The sequence below is a fragment of the Pelobates fuscus genome, chromosome 2 (genome assembly GCF_036172605.1).
Source record: "Pelobates fuscus isolate aPelFus1 chromosome 2, aPelFus1.pri, whole genome shotgun sequence".
Lineage (NCBI taxonomy): Eukaryota > Metazoa > Chordata > Amphibia > Anura > Pelobatidae > Pelobates > Pelobates fuscus.
In genome coordinates, this window is record NC_086318.1 from 244022721 (window position 1) to 244039967 (window position 17247).

General features: G+C 37.4%; 1 protein-coding gene across 2 annotated transcripts in view; it reads right to left on the bottom strand.

Moving 5' to 3' along the window:
* The window catches only part of LRP11 (LDL receptor related protein 11), a 78978-nt gene that overhangs the window by 29425 nt on the left and 32306 nt on the right, over positions 1-17247 (bottom strand). For both annotated transcript variants that reach the window (XM_063443304.1, XM_063443303.1), the window contains exon 3: positions 7837-7978. In XM_063443304.1, coding sequence (XP_063299374.1) covers positions 7837-7978 — 142 coding nt within the window. The remainder of the gene's footprint in view (positions 1-7836; positions 7979-17247) is intronic.

Consider the following 17247-nt stretch of genomic DNA (forward strand, 5'->3'; position numbering starts at 1 on the left):
ACCGGTATGTGTCACATTATATTATGGTTATAAAAAAGGGTTGCTGAAAGGATGTCAGTTTTACATATAAAGAAAAAATAGCCCAAAATAATATTCTGCTTCACCAGGCTGGCAATACAACCCTTTTTATGCAATTGAACACACAGCGATAATCAGCTCAATTGTAGAAATGTAACTATTTATCGTTGTTGTCCTCTAGACCCTGTCTGGTTTATGCACTTCTCATTCTGCACACTTATTGACAAAGAGATGCACAATGTGTGTAATTGCATGCATTCATTGTGGTGTTTGGTGCTGCTAGAACATAGCTGTTACATAGTTTTAGCCCACAAACATTGTAACTCTTAATTAGGTTAAATGAACGAGCCCCACAGAGTAAATATGTAAGTATTTTGTAGTGCATCATTGGGCTGCAAACACACTAATGCAATGAATAGAAAACAGAAGTGTAAAAATACCACAAATCATGACCTGTGTCATATAAAAATATACCCTTTTTAAGAGATCCGTGTATGGTAGCTCTAAAGATAAAACAAACACACTCATTGGGCAATACACCAGTAACATGTAGATATAAAATGGGATAAATAGCACAAATAGAAAGCATCACACTCGCATGTTCCAGAGCCTGTTTATGGTACTGGCTCAGGTATATATGCTTGAGTGTCATATATAGGATCCTCTATCAGAGATTGTAGAAGGTTATTGATAGAAACTTTAGTTCTCAGAAGTGAAAAGTGAAAAAAGGGCCAAGTGTAAGATAAAATATCACATTTATTAATCCAATAAAACATATAAAATCTTACATCTGTTTCCTTAGTCTCATATGAGTCCACAGTCAATGCACAACGCGTTTCAACGCAATACCGTCTTCCTCAGGTGTTCAGTACATACAGCTGAAAAGAAATCCCTTTTAAACCATCAGGCTTGGCGCCAAAAACTGCAAATTAGCTGGGTGTGATGACACTTTCAGTTGCGCCGGCTGGATACGCCCGCAATCTTGGTACACCGAAAGGTGCATGTGCTCATATCCGGTTTCCGGCGGAACAATGGAGCCAGTATCTTTAGACAATTTAACCAGGCTCCCAGAATAAGAAAGATAAGAATCAACACCTTTGTACAATTAGGCAATTTCAAATGCACATAAAAGAAGCCCCGTTCATGAGGTGTTCAACAGTGTCTCCCTGAGGAAGTGAGCGCAGAGCTCACGAAACATGTAGGAGCTAGAACACAGCGAACACCGATACCATCACGTCCTAGGACGATCTTAAATTGAATATACTACAAAAATACGTGTTGGATTATATCTCTGAATTTTTACCCACTTCAAGACTCTAGATATTTGCTTATTGTGAGCTAGACATTCAAGCTCTTTGTCTTTTGTTTTTTTTTTCTTTTCTATTTAGCTTTTAGAAGCATCAAATATGTATTTTTTCTTAAAGAATTTTTACTTGCTTGTTTTTTTATTCAGAATAAAGAAAACAGCTATATGTCCCTCTGCGCTCTATTCTGTTTCTAGGTAGTAATATTGTGTATATATAGGAAATACCAAGGATATTTCCCATTAAGAGCTGCATTGGGATACCAGCAAAAAAAAAATTATATGTATACCACCACCTATAATATTAAAAAATATATATATAAATCAGCAAGTGATATATGTGTGTGTGTGTATATATATATATATATATATATATATATATATATATATATATATATATAAATTCTCTTCTTTTTTATATTTACTCTAGGCACGATTGACTATTCAAATTACTTTTAATTTGAATTCTGATATTTTATTGGATTAATAAATGTGATATTTTAGCTTACACTTGGCCCTTTTTTCACTTTCCACTTCTGAGGACTAAAGCTGCTATCAATAACCTTCTACAATATGGTAGATGATCCCATATATCACACTCAAGCATATATACCTAAACCAGTACCATATACAGGCTCTGGAACATGTGAGTGTGATACTTTCTATTTATCCCATTTTATATCCACTTGTTACTGGTGTATTGCCCTATGAGTTTGTTTTGTTTGTTTTATCTTTAGAGCTACCATACAAGAATCTCTTAAAAGGGTATATTTTTATATGATACACGTTATGATTTGTGGTACACTAATGCAATGGAAGGGAAGGGATATGGTTTACTTCAAGTTTAGCTCTGTAGCTTAAACAAAAAAGTCCAATATATGTTTAAACCCTATCAGTCACTGGAATAGAACAAGCTTCACATTCTGAATTTACAGCATCTAATCTGGAAGGAAAAAAATGCATTTCCTCCTCTGATTGGCTGCAATGAAGTCGCAAAGAGAAGCTCCACTTATGGCTCTATATGTAGCTGTGCACAATCAGTAAAAATATCATTAGAGGATTATATTTGTATATGCCCCTCCCATAATAGGAGGTTCCATGTCTGCTTTCATTGTGATATCCTGAATTAGTTGTCTGTCCATTCTATTATACCTTTTTTTAATAGTTTTTTTTCTGTGTGCATAATTTCTGTATTGTCAGTATTTTCTGTTCTTGTCTTCTCTGTATCTTGCTGTTTATATTTCCCTATATTCTGTGTTCCTGTACTGTGGTCTCCTAGTTTGTGATCCCTTGTACATAATATTCTAATTGCCCATTAATATGTTTAGACATATCAACATGTAAACATACACGTCACCTACCTTTCCACCCTGCTGCAGGCTGCATAACCCCCTTTATCTTTATTAAATATAATTGTTTTCAAGAGAGGGGCGGGGGGTTAATAGTGTAATTTTGATAGTATAATCTTCTACATTACATTTAATCTCCTCTGCAAACGTTATTTTATCCAGAGTTTACTTGCTGCTATTTATCACAAATTTATAATTGTAGAGCACTGTGCAATAGTTTTGCTACATCAATGTTAATTGTAATTCTAATGTGAATATAAGTGAGCTGTTTTATTGTGATAGTCACATACATCTGGAGAAGGGATTGAAAGGTGTCTAGAGAGATAGAAAAAGCAAAGGAGACATGGAAAGGGAGTAAGAGGTGAATGGGAACTGTGTCAAAAGGGACAATATGATAATATATGGCACAGTAAAAGTTGTAGTGGACCAAGGGTAACCCAACTGGTTACCTCCGCTAATTCCCTTCCTTCAGCTAGTCAGGAACCATTTACAGTATCAAGAGACCCATTCCCCCCGGGAAACTGGACAACACACAGTCCTGGAGGTAAAACAATGATTTATTGGCCACACATGGCTTTTATGCATAACCCTGTACAGGGGGTTTCCCATACAGACATACAAGGTAACATCCCAAGATCCTCCCCTCCCTGGGACCCTAACGTGGGAAGGGACTTGGTTTCCTTTGTCCCAAGAGCCCGCCACTGAAGCACAGGGTTTCTCATATTAGCTGCCTTGGGGTGTTCTTCCCAGGAGCCTCTGTGCCTGGGAGTCCAGGCACGGAAAAAAAGGGAGTGTTCCTGTGTCTCCCAGGCACAGAAAAGCCCACGTGCGGGAAAAAAGCTGGTCTTTTTGTCCCTGCAGGCACCGACAAACCCTCCAAACTCACCAGTGCCCCAGAAGTGCCCACACTAATCCCAGGGACCCTCACAGTGGTACCTTCCTCGACCACGGTTTTGACACTTATGGTGCGAGGTGTAAACATTCTAATCGGGAGGTGGATTAATTCCCTTTGTGGAAGCACTCCTGAATGGGGAGCGGGCACAATAAACGAACATACAGGGCAAACACATGTAAAAGGGCGATTCATGAACAGGCAGCGGTTCCGCCACAGAAGTGCACATAAGACAATATATATATACATACATGGGAACAATGTACTACATAAGTGGCAATATACGAATATGCTTAAAATATGGGGGTCATGGGTGATTTTTGGTTTCATTACATTATATGTGAAAGGATTATAGCATTCTTGGGGAAAACTATTTCACATGGAGAGATTTGTATTTTAGGGTTAGGAGCAAAACAGAATGTCAGAATGTTACACATTCTGGCATTTAATTGATCAAAAGTATTGTTTCCTACCTTTCACTTGCAGGGATATTCATTCTTAGCAAATTCAATATGAATGTCAAAATTCAAATTAGCCAATTTGGAAATATACTTTAAATCAGCTATAGTAACAATTTGACTAGTTTAGCCTGAATTTGGCAATATGGATTTAAATTAGTTAAAATATCTCAGCTTTTGTGAATTATTTTTTCTAGCCGTAATTGAAAACCAACAAATATATAAAATGTTACCATTGAATCATATTCTAGTTTTCTTTTTTTAAATTAAAAATAAATATACTCCCAATCACTTCTGGTATTTTCATTCAGTCGTATTTCAATGACTTTACCCTAGATGGCAGTGTTGCTATATGAGAACTGTCCACCTGAGATTTTTATTATGGAGAACATCAATCTACTTTGTATCTCTGTATTTTCTGTTTTGTATTTGCACTATAGCAACTAAAAGGAGGTTTGTTGGATGATAGATTTACCTGACAATTGATCTGCCAGAGAGCAAATTATAGCCACATTATAGTGCTGATATTATTTTAAGGGAGAAAAGAGCTAGAAAACAAACTTATCCAGTAGTCAAGCTCTAACCAAACAAATATGGGAATACTTTCAACACTAAACAACTTTAGCTTCATGAAAAAGTTTTGGTGTATAGATCATGGCGGTGCAGTCTCAATTCTCTGCCATTTTGGAGTTAAATCACTTTTCTTTCTGTTTACGCAGCCCTAGCCAACCCCGGCTGTGGCCAACACATCCTACAATCTTAGAGCACTGTGTGTTTACTTTAGAAGTTCTTAATTCTTGTTTTGTTAACTGAACTTTAATCACACACAGAAACATAGAATGTGACGGCAGATAAGAACCATTTGGCCCATCTAGTCTGCCCAATTTTCTAAATGCTTTCATTAGTCCCTGGCCTTATCTTATAGTTAGGATAGCCGTATGCCTATCCCACGCATGCTTAAACTCCTTTACTGTGTTAACCTCTACCACTTCAGCTGGAAGGCTATATCCCATGCATCCACTACCCTCTCAGTAAAGTAATATTTCCTGATATTATTTTTAAACCTTTGCCCCAATAATTTAAGACTGTCCTCTTGTTGTGGTCGTTTTTCTTCTTTTAAATATAGTCTCCTCCTTTACTGTGTCGATTCCCTTTATGTATTTAATGTTTCTATCATATCCCCCCTGTCTCGTCTTTCCACCAAGCTATACATGTTAAGATCCTTTAACCTTTCCTGGTAAGTTTTATCCTGCAATCCATGAACCAGCTTAGTAGCCCTTCTCTGAACTGTTTTTAAAGTATCAATATCTGAAAATACGGTCTCCAGTACTGTGTACAATACTCCAAGTGAGGTCTCACCAGTGTTCTGTAAAATGGCATGAGCACTTCCCTCTTTCTACTGCTAATACCTCTCCCTGCACAACCAAGCACTCTGCTAGCAGTTCCAGCTGCTCGTTACATTGTCTTCCTACCTTTAAGTCATCTGAAATAATTACTCTTAAATTCCTTTCCTCAGATGTTGGTTAGTAGGGTATCAAATATCCTATACTCTGCCCTTGGGTTGTTACGTCCAGGATGCATTATCTTGCACTTATCCACATTAAATGTCAGTTGCCACAGCTCTGACCATATAAATGCAAAACTTCTATAAATTCGAATGTGTGCAATAATTCATAGATGGCATTATTATTGTAAAAATAAACATTTAGTAGGAAAATCATAAAAATATGAATACTTGTTAGTTAAACCCCTATCATTCATTCTGTTCTGCATGATTTAGCTCTCTCCATCTACTTGGATTGAACATTGGCTTACAGATATAGTACAGAGAGTTATTAATGGTACATCTTCAAACAAAAGTGGTAAGTGGTGTTCCTCAGGGTTCTGTTCTGGGACCGCTTCTATCTAACATTTATAAATGATCTTGAAATAAGCATTGAAATTCATAATTCAGTGATTGCAGATGACACAAAACAGCGTAAAGTAATACAAAGTAAGTAGGATATTAATTTGCTGCAGAGGGTTTTAGATTGGGGATCTGGGCACTTCCGGTTAAGAATGCACAAACAATTTATACCCTCAAAAGTAGTAAAATAGGGATAACAACACATGAGAAGGATTTGGGAATTGTTACAGACAGCAAACTAGGCAACAATGTGCAATGTAAATCAGCAGTTGCTAAGGATGTTAAGGTATTGTCATGTGGGAAAATGTGCATTAATTCTCAGGATGAAAATATAACTTTTCCTATTTATAAATCAATGGTAAGACCACACCTTGAATATATGAAACATGATAAAACAACAGGTAGGTTGTGCCTAAGAGTAAGGCATTCACTCTAATACATAAAAGTGAGACAACAAAACAGCAAAGCAACAACTTGAAAGACAGTGAACAAATTCGGCAAACAGCAATATAATGATTTTAAAAAACGCATTTCGCCTAAGCTTTTTTCGAAAGTGGGCAAAATGCGTCAAATGAGAACTTACTCCACCCACCAACTTGTTTTATCTTATTTACCATAGTAAGCTGTATGTTAAGCATTTTTATATTAATAAAGTACCTTTTATATTCACCAACCAGTGTAGTACTTATGTTTGCAGAGCTTTTGCCATTTATCCGGTTCCTGCATATATCCTCAGGTGGGGATTGTTCCATCGTAAGTAGGATAATTTCCTCTCTATATTACCATATCTACCCCACCTACTATAGACTGTAAGCTCGTTTGAGCAGGGTCCACAACTACCTATTGTTCCTATTACATTTTGTTATTGTCTCATTTGGTAAATTCCCCTCTTATTGTAAAGCGCTGCAGAATAAGCTGACACTATATATATATATATATATATACACACACACACACAGTGCAATCGAGCACCGGGTTCAAAAAAATTTGTGAGTAGGAGTGCAAGGCTTTTGGCTTTTTACACACAACAATAATAATATATACATACCATACCATTGTAATTTTCTTATGTTTCTTTTCATATGATTTTCATATCACCTTTAATCAAGCCTGAAAGACCCTCTACTCATATCCATAGATGGGAATTATTCCGTCCAGGCCTTCTAAATAGAGCTGATACAGCTCTATAAAGTGTGAGTGTTCATTTGAGCCACATCTATTTCACTTATTTTTATCAACTGTATTGCACCATTATTTTGTCTTTTGTTTTGTAGTTAAGATTTATGAACTAGAAGTTGGCTTTTCTTTCGTATGTATATTTAATTTATCCCAAGCGTTATTCACCTCTCTTTATTGTATCTTTACTATATATGTCACAAGGGTGAGGGAACCCCTTGTTGATGAATTGCTGCTGTTTTTTGCTGATAGTGAGCACCTATCAAATCCCATTTTTTACTCAATACAAACCATTGTCTGGAAATCTATTCAGAAGCAGGACTGTACATAAGACACAATGTCATGCATTTGGACTGCAAAAAAAGAGTCTTAAGGCAAAAGAAAAGGTTTTTACAGTACGAACAATAAGGATGTGGAATTCTCTGCCCAAAGAGGTGGTTTTTATCAGACTATGTACAGATGTTTAAACATCAGCTGGATGAAACTTGCAAAAACAAGGATATAACTTTTAATAGGTGGGGTAACCGCTTCTTCATCCAAAGAGAGATCAGACTGCCATTCTGGGGTCGAGGATTACTTTTCTCCTAGTTTGTTGCATAATTGGAAAGCTTTTCAAACTGTGTTTTTATTACTTTTGTTTGGACCAGCAACAAAAACAGATGTGAGAAAGGCTGAACTGGATGCAAGACATATAATTATGTAACTATGTAACAATATATGAATGCTTGGCTCACTTGATCCATGATGTTCTGCAGGGAGCACACTGACAGAGACATTGTCTGAACTTTTTTGACCAGAGGTATCAATCACTGTCAACTGCAGGGTGTAGACTCCTTCTTGCAAGTGTGACAATTTCAATGTTCCTGGCTGAGGAATCTAAAAATACAATACAAAATAAAGTTTGATGTTAGCCAGCCTAGCCATAGTCTATGCAATTTAACACCGAGCAGTCTATACTTAAAACTATTTACAACGCAAAAAATAATCTACTCAACTGTTTAATCATATTAATCATATATTATATTTATTTAGTTAATTTAGGGATGCTGGGTGGACATAAATTAAAACAAATAATAATTTGTGATTATGTGAGAGAATGCGTGTCTGTCAGTGTGTGTGTCTGTGTGTGTGTCTGTCAGTGTGTGTGTCTGTGTGTGTGTCTGTCAGTGTGTGTGTGTGTGTGTGTGTGTGTGTGTCTGTCTGCATGTGTCTGTCAGAAAGTGTATGTGTCTGTGAGTGTGTGTCAAATCAGTGAGTATGTGAGTGTGTGTGTGTGTGTGTTTCTCTCTGAATGTGTGTGTCATGACATGAAGGGGTGCTGCCCTGCAACAGCACTGTCCCTTTAAGTGTGGGAACCAACTTAGCAGAGAAATAATTCTAGGACACGATAAATGGAGTAATAAAGAAAATGTATTAAGGCAAACCAAAAGGATATAGATATATATAATATATACAAAACAAAATATGACAATGCCACAAATATATAAATATATACAAAAGAGCAGGCAGAGTCCACGATAGTCCTAGGCAAAGGTAAAGGCTAGTCAGGTGAGTGCAGCCACCAAGTACAAAATGAACATCAAGGGGCAAAGTCCTAAGCAGGTCACACAGAAATAATGCAGCAAGGTCAGAATCACTGGAGAAGGAGTCTAGACAGGAACACAGCAGGCGAACACTGGAACAGGAGGCACAGGACACAGGACCATAAGGACATCGGAACACCGGATCAGGAAACACAGGATACTCAGGATACACAGGAAACAAGACACAGGAGACAGGAGCAAGGAGCCAGAATCACGGGAACCAGGAAACAGCAGGTACAGGGTCAAGGAAAGAGGATAATGATCTGACAGGGAGTGAGGGGAGAAACCAGAATATATAGGTGCTAAACAAGGGCCAGGTGTAGTGCCTAACGAAAGGAAATGAGAAACAGTGCCAAACAGAAACAGTGGTGAGTGCGAGTACTGCACGAGGGCATGTCGACTAAGGAGTGTCGTGACAGTGTGTGACTGAAAGGGACAGGCTATAGACACCAGAATCACTACATTAAGCTGTAAGAATTGTATTTTTGTAGTTGAAAATAAAGCTTTGCTAGTTTAAAAAAAAAAAAAAAAAACCTGGCTCCTGACTTTTTTTTAGCTGGCTCCTATATATAAACCCTTAAGGACGGCGTGCGTGCTATGCAGTCCATGGGGACCCGGCTCTAAATGCCGGGGGGCAGCATAGCACATCCCCACCACCCTATGTACTTACCCGGTCGCCGGTTATCCCACCCCGGCAATCCCGGTGGGGGTGTCAGGATTACTGTATGATCCAGCACATAGAACTGCATAGCACGGATGACAAATAAGTAACGTATTACCGGCCCTTAGAATGGCCGGATTTAACGTACATAGAATAGTCAAAATACTAGCCGAGGTCAGGGAACACTGAAAGGGACGCAGCGATGAGGAAAGCCAGGAGTCAGGATACCAGAATATAGAGAAGTCAATAAACAAAGCCAAAGTCAAAACCAGGTAGAAAACTATAAACAGGAACGCGCTCTCGGACAACCACAAGGGAAACCACGACAGGGCACTGAGCAGGATGAGAACTGGGCCTAAATACCCCTCCTCTAGATCTGATAGGCTGTAACCGGCCTTTGACCCCAAAGTCAGTTACCAGGTTTCCATTTGCATAATTGCTGCTCAGCATTAACCCTTCTGTGGATTAGGTTCCGGCCCATCCTGGGCCTTGTGATCGCGAGTTCCTTGCGAGGACCTCATGATCACATGGACGGAATAGCCGTCCACAGCAATGCCAGCAGGGGGAGTGCCTGTAATGACAACTGTATTTTAAAATGTATATATATATATAAACATATATATATATATATATAAACGCTGTCAATCAGGAGCACTCACTTGGATTTTTTTCAATCAGTGTTTAATAAAGTGTTCATAAACCTACATCAACGTATCAACCCTTCAGGGTCTTTATCAAGTTGATAAAGACCCTGAACAGTCGAAACGTTGATGTAGGTTTATGAACACTTTATTAAACATTGGTTGAAAATCCAAGTGAGTGCTCCTGATTGACAGCGTTTACCTATTGGCTTGGAAGCGCCCGGGTAATATTACTCTGTTTATATTTTTTGTTGGGGCTGAGTGCCTGAGTCTGGCCTTCTATATCTATCTATCTATATATCAAAATGCATGTAGAACGAAAAAAATATATATATCTATATACATAAGTATATACGTATATATCACTATATATATATATATATATATATATAGATTAATGGAAATAAGGCTTGCACTCACGGTCTTTTAAGGATAAAATGTTTCTTCTTTATTCCAAAATAATTAAAACATGTTAGTAGTTTTAATTTTAATTATTTTGGAATAAAGAAGAAACATTTTATCCTTAAAAGACCGTGAGTGCAAGCCTTATTTCCATTAATCTCTGTAATATTTTAGCTATGGCTATACTGCACCCGGCAATTTTCTATACTTGGAAGTGTGTGTGCAGGGTACCAGTGGAAGATATATATATATATATATATATATACATATATATATATATATATCACACGTGCATATATATAATAATTCTACAAATATATGTATGTAATAATTGTACATAATTAGGTAATTCTATTACAATTTGCAGGACCTGCCTGACAACCCAGGTCGAAAGTCCAGGGAATTGAATTTGCTAGCACTATATTTAACCCTGTAACTTTCCAAAACACCATAAAACCTGTCCATGGGGGGTACTGTTTTACTCGGAAGACTTCGCTGAACACAAATATTAGTGTTTCAAAAAAGTAAAAATGTATTACAACGATGATATCGTCAGTAAAAGTGATTTTGTTTTATTTTTCACACACAAATGGCACTTACACGAACGATATAATTGTTGTGATACGTTTTTCTGTTTAAAAAAACAATAATATTTGTTCAGCGAAGTCTCCCGAGTACAACAGTACCCCTCATGTACAGGTTTTATGGTGTTTTCAAAAGTTACAGAGTAAAATATAAGGCTTGCGTTTCAGTTTTTTCACATTCAAATTCGTCAGATTGGTTACATTGCTTTGAGACCGTATGGTAGCCCAGGAATGAAAATTACTACCATGATGGCATACCATTTGCAATAGTAGACAACCAAAGTTATTGCAAATGGGGTATGTCCAGTCTTTTTTAGTAGCCACTTAGTCACAAACACTGGCCAAAATTAGCGTTCAAATTAGTTTTTTGCATTTTTCACACACAAACAAATATTAACACTAACTTTGGTCAATGTTTGTGACCAAGTGTCTACAAAAGAATTCTGGACTACAGTTATCAATTGGCAGGGATTACATTTTACGGTCATCTGATTTTTTTTTTTTTTTTAGTGTTCATTTTTTTTTTTTTTAACCCTCATGGGTTAAATTTATTTTATTAATTAATTAAAATATTTTAAAATTATATATTTAGCTAGCTGGGGTGGGTGGAAGTTAGTGGGCAATTGGGGGATTTGGTATTTAAAAAGTTTTAAATTAAGCTTTAAAAAGTAAAAAAAAGTTTAAAAAAAATGTTTTAATAACGTTTAAGAAAAAAAAAAAAAACACCCCCTTTACCCAGTCCAAATAAAAATGTGCCCCTTCCCTGCCAGTCAATCACTGCTTACAGTGATCAAACTACAGATCACAGTGTTATACTGTGATCTAATTTTTTTTTAACCCCTGAAAAACGATGTATAATATGTGTTGTGAAGCTCTGTGGTTAAGGGGTTAAAGCAAATTTATCAAGCCCTGCTGTAAACAAAAGGCAAAGAAATTATCCAACTAAACACAAGACAATTATGTGCGCAAATTTCCTTTACCATTAGACAAATGATAGCGAATGTACATTTCTAAACCACCTGACCACTATTTAGGATATTATTTTTCAACATTTTCCCCTTAATCAAGCAATAAGATATTACAGTGGAAACTGAAAGAAGAATGGAACAGAAGTGGCAGCTTAAAACTTTCTGTTGTAAATGTGAAGTATTCCTAGAAGCAAGTCTAGTCATTTTTTTCTAAAACTGCAATGTTTTACATTGTAGGACTAAGGGGGGCAGGAACACTGCACCTAAACCACTTCCATGAAATTAAGTAGTCTGGGTGACTGTAGTGTCCCTTTAAAATGTACCCCTTTGTCTATTTGAAATGTTGGGCGGTATGATAAGTAACCAAGTCTTCATTTGATCGGCAATACAATAAAAAGATGCTTACAAATGGTACTATAGAAAGTAGATAAAAACTGCAAGTTTAGTCCAAGGTAAAAAAATAACTGAAATAGTTCAGCAAATTGCAGATGACTATGCAAGTATAAACTTCTGGAAACATAAAAATACACTACATAACTTAACACTGTGATAAGATATTAATTTAATTGTATAACCTATTGAAATGGAGATAGAAGCCTTCATACCCTGGGGAAAAGGTTAACAAATTACACTTCCTTACAAGCCAAGGAATATAGATAACTTTTTTTCCCATAGCTACAGCACAAAGATCCATTGTATGTAACCATTCAGACGTTGCAGACTGGAGAACGTTAAAAATACCTATCAATGAATGACTGGCTTGATTATGTGATCACCTTTTCCTTTGCAGTTAGTCAGTGAAATGCAATACAACGAACTTACATACCTCACTGACTTATGTTTCTATTGTGGTATTCCTCCTAACTTAACAAACTAAACAGATTATTTTGCCAAAGGTTAATGTCGTTGGATGGATGGATGGATGGATGGATAGATTAACTGACAGGTGCATGCATTGATGTAAGTCATGTTTCATTGTATCTTGCCTGGAAATAACCAGGATTATCTATTCTTTCAGATTTTCTAATTAGCATACATTTACTTCCTTTTTACTTCTTCATATTCAGTGACTGGGTATACTTATTGTTTACTCGTGAAGCTTACAGTTTAAAGGAAAACAACATGTATTCCTGACACAGGGCTCTGGCCTGATCTCAGCCAATCCAAAGCTTTTCCATAGGAAAGCATTGGAGGCTATTGTGCATGCATGGCAATATGCTGCACTGTGCCAATAAGAATCTCCTCATAGAGATGCATTGAATCAGTGTTCAGCGTATGCACGCAGAGTGTGGAGATGCTAAACATCAGTGCTGTACACTGAGCAGCACTGACCCAAGATATATCTCTAGTGGCAGTATAAGTGACTGACACTAGAGATGTTCACAGGCACCAAGATACATGCTGCCTTTTCTCTGAAGTGGTCATGGTGGTTCAGTGGTGTATCCTGGTTTTGTGCTGCCCTAGGAAGCAATTGTAATTTTATGGGCAGATCATAGTGTGAAATCTCATTGCTCAGAACAGGAAAAGGATGATTCAATGCATTTAAATCGGACAACATAAGTTATAAGGAAGACAATAACGCATGCAAAAATGCGATTAGATTGGCTAAACTATTAAATGATAAAGTGATAACCAGTGATAAAAGAGTAAAACCAACCCCAAACCATTTGTAAGTACATAAATTCTAAAAAATAAATAAACTGGTAGGTACACTGAAAACAGAGATAAGTGTGTTAGCTAATGAAGACCAGAAAAGGGAGGAAATTTAAAGGGACACGATAGGCAGCCAGACCTCTGCATCTAATTAAAGTGGCCTGGGTGCAGTGCCCCTGTCCCCTTAACCCTGCAATTGTAATTATTGCAGTTATTGAGAAACTGCAATAATTACCTTGCAGGTTGTCCTCCACGCTTTGTATGAGGACATCCAGCATCAGCTAAAACCCCATAGGAATGCATTGATGCATAGGAATTCACATGCGCATTAGGTCTCCTCCATCAGCTGACATTGGCGGAGGAGCAGAGGTGGAGCCTGAACCAGCACTGTGAGGGACACCGGTGCTGGAATCAGGTAGGTGATAAAAAAAGTTTTTCACCCTTTCAGGGCTGTGGGGGTGGGGGGCACAAGCAAGTTGGGCACTATAGTGCTAGGAATACAACTTTGTATTCCTAACACTATATTTTTCCTTTAAATTACTATTTTTCCACAGTATATATTAAGGTGGATCCTATGGCATGATATATACAAATAATTGGTGCAGAAAAATTGTGATCGGATGACTCAAGACAAGGTTCTGCAACAACTAAAGAAAGTTAATGTAAACAAAGCTCCAGGGCCTGATGGTATTCCCCCATGAGTGCTTAAGGAGCCAAATGTGGAAATAAGTGAACCTCTATTTCTAATCTTCCAAGATTCTTTACTTTCAGGAATTGTACCGGAGGTTTGGAGGAAGGCAGACATGGTTCCTATATTCAAAAAGGGTTCAAAGTCTTTGCCTGGCAGTTATAGACCTGTGAGCTTAACTTCTGTGGCTAGGAAAGTATCTTAATGGTTATTAAGGGATAATATTCAGGAATTAATTGGTAACAACAATGTTATTAGCAATTATCAGAATGGTTTATGAAACACATCAAACTAACTTAATTACATTCTACAAAGAAGCAGTAGTATAGTTTAGGGTTTTGCAGTGGATGTGATCTACTTAGTTCAAACTAAAAGAAATTGGTCTAGATGATAATTCTTGTTCTTGGGTAGAACATTGGCTTAACCCCTTAAGGACACATGACGTGTGTGACATGTCATGATTCCCTTTTATTCCAGAAGTTTGGTCCTTAAGGGGTTAAAAATACAGAGAGTACAGAGAGTTTTCATTAAGGCCAGTGAGGTATTGTCATAAATATGAATAAATAGAGGCATCAATTTTTGGGATGAATATATAATTTTGCCTCTTTATAAATCACTGGTAAGATACACTGTACAATTCCCTGTTCTAAAGAAGGATATTATGGCACTAGAAATACAATTAATAAAATAACTAGAACATTTTAGTTATGAAGAAAGGTTAACAAATTTAAATCTCTTTCATTTAGAAAACCAGGGCTTCAGAGGGGATATGATAGCATTATACAAATTTATTCAAAGCCAGGCATTGTCTGGAAATCTATTCATAAACAGGACTATACATAGGACAGTAGTTAATGCATTTGGACTGGAACAAAGGAGATTTAGTCTAAGGCAAAAAAGGGATGTTACAGTAAGAACAATAGGTATGTGGAATTCTCTGCCTGAAGATGTGGTTTTATGTACAGATATTTAAATATCAACTGAATAAAAACTTGCAAAAACATAATATTCAGAGATATAACTTTTGATACATGGGGTGGCTTCTTGATCCAATGAAAGATCTGACCTCACAGCCATTCTCTTTTCAGCCATGCAACTATGTAACAGTGTGACTAGGCTCTATGAAATAAAAGCAGCAATGGCATGCAAATACCATGATATGTAATATATAATACTACAACATACCAATCACGGCTTCCTAATCACTAACTTACTCGCAACATACGGTACTTGTTATGATTTACCTGGTGTATATCAGGGAGTGGAGAGGGGACACTGCTCATTTACCTCTGAAGCAAAGTGTGGAGACATTTCTGTGAATGTGAGTGAGAGAAGTCAGACCTGCCACCCATGGGAGATCTGAGATCGGGAGATGGTGGCGCACCAGTGATACAAACAGCGTCACGGGTAACTGCACATGTATGAAGGTGATGCGTCAACTTTGCTATTCAAATTTTGAAATGGTTAACTGCGATTTTTTTATTTTTTTTTTATTTTACCAATGTTATCAAGATAAGCACCATTCAAATGAAAAAAAATTATATATATATATATTTCTATTATTTTCCATTTGAATGGTGCTTACATGTCTGTGTATATATATATACATACTGACCAGCTACAACATTAAAACCACGTGCCTAATATCCTTTAAGTTCCCCTCGTGCTGCCAAAACAGCTGAGGCATGGACTCCACAAGACCTCTGAATGTGTTCTGTGGTATCTGGCCCCAAGACATCCTTTAAGTTCTGGAAATTGCGAGGTGGGTTTCCAAAGATCGTATTTTCTGTTCCAGCAGATTCCACAGCTGCTGAATCGGATTGAGATTTGGGGAGTTTGGAGGCCAAGGTAACCTTTTTTTTTTTACCACAATGTATTTTATTTCTCAATTTTCATACATGAGAAATAAGTAACATCCACAATGGCGGAGGGGGTACAGAAAAGAAAAAGAGAAAGGGAGGGGGGGGACAACGATATACAGCACATGGATTTTGTACAGAGATAAGTTCAAACAGATTTACATAATTACAGTTATAGGTACATTTGTCTAGTTAGCATGTATAAATCGAAACATATGACATTTTTATTTGTTTATACCCATATAACGTTGTATGCGTTAACCTTGATGCATTCAGTCCTAACTGGGTATTAGGGGAGAGGAGGGAGAGGGGGTAAAGGGGGTAGCAGCATCTTTCAAGCTTGTAACCTCTACGTCATCCATGGAGTTGTTAATAGCCTTGAGCCCTATTAATGGTGCTAAATGCTGGTGGTTATTGTGTGTGAATGATATATTTTTTTTTTTTTCAATTTCGTGTTTCTCCTTGTCTATATTCCACCCATCTATGCCAGCGTGTCATATGTTTGGCTTGGTTATCGGTTAGTTGGCTTGCCATGCATTCATATGTGTAGGTTGAATCTAGCCTACTCAAAATCTCTGGCAAAGTGGGCGCTTGTGTAGACTTCCATTTATGGGCTATTGCGGTTTTGGCTGCTATCAGGCAATGTATCATTAAATAGATTAATAGATAATAGATATCATCAGGGAGGGTGTCCGTGAAGATGTGGAGCAAAAAGCATTCAGGGCTCATTTGTATCCCGATCCCTAGATTATTGCGTAGAAGCGACGCTATGTCGCGCCACATTGTGGTGATTTGTGGGCATGTCCAGAATATGTGGTAGAGGGTGCCTTCCTGATTCTGACATCTCCAACACATATTTTTTGTCCCAGGGTAAATATGGGCTAGCTTGGTGGGAACCAAGTACCAACGCATAAGAGGCCAAGGTAACCTTGAACACTTTGTCCTGTTCCTCACACCATTCCTGATCAGTTTTTAAAGTGCGGCAGTTTGCATTATCCTGTTAAAAGTGGCCACTGCCATTAGGGAATGACATTGCCATGAAGGGGTGTTTGTGGTCTGTAACAATCTCTAGGTAGGTGGTACGTGTCAAAGCAACGACCATATGA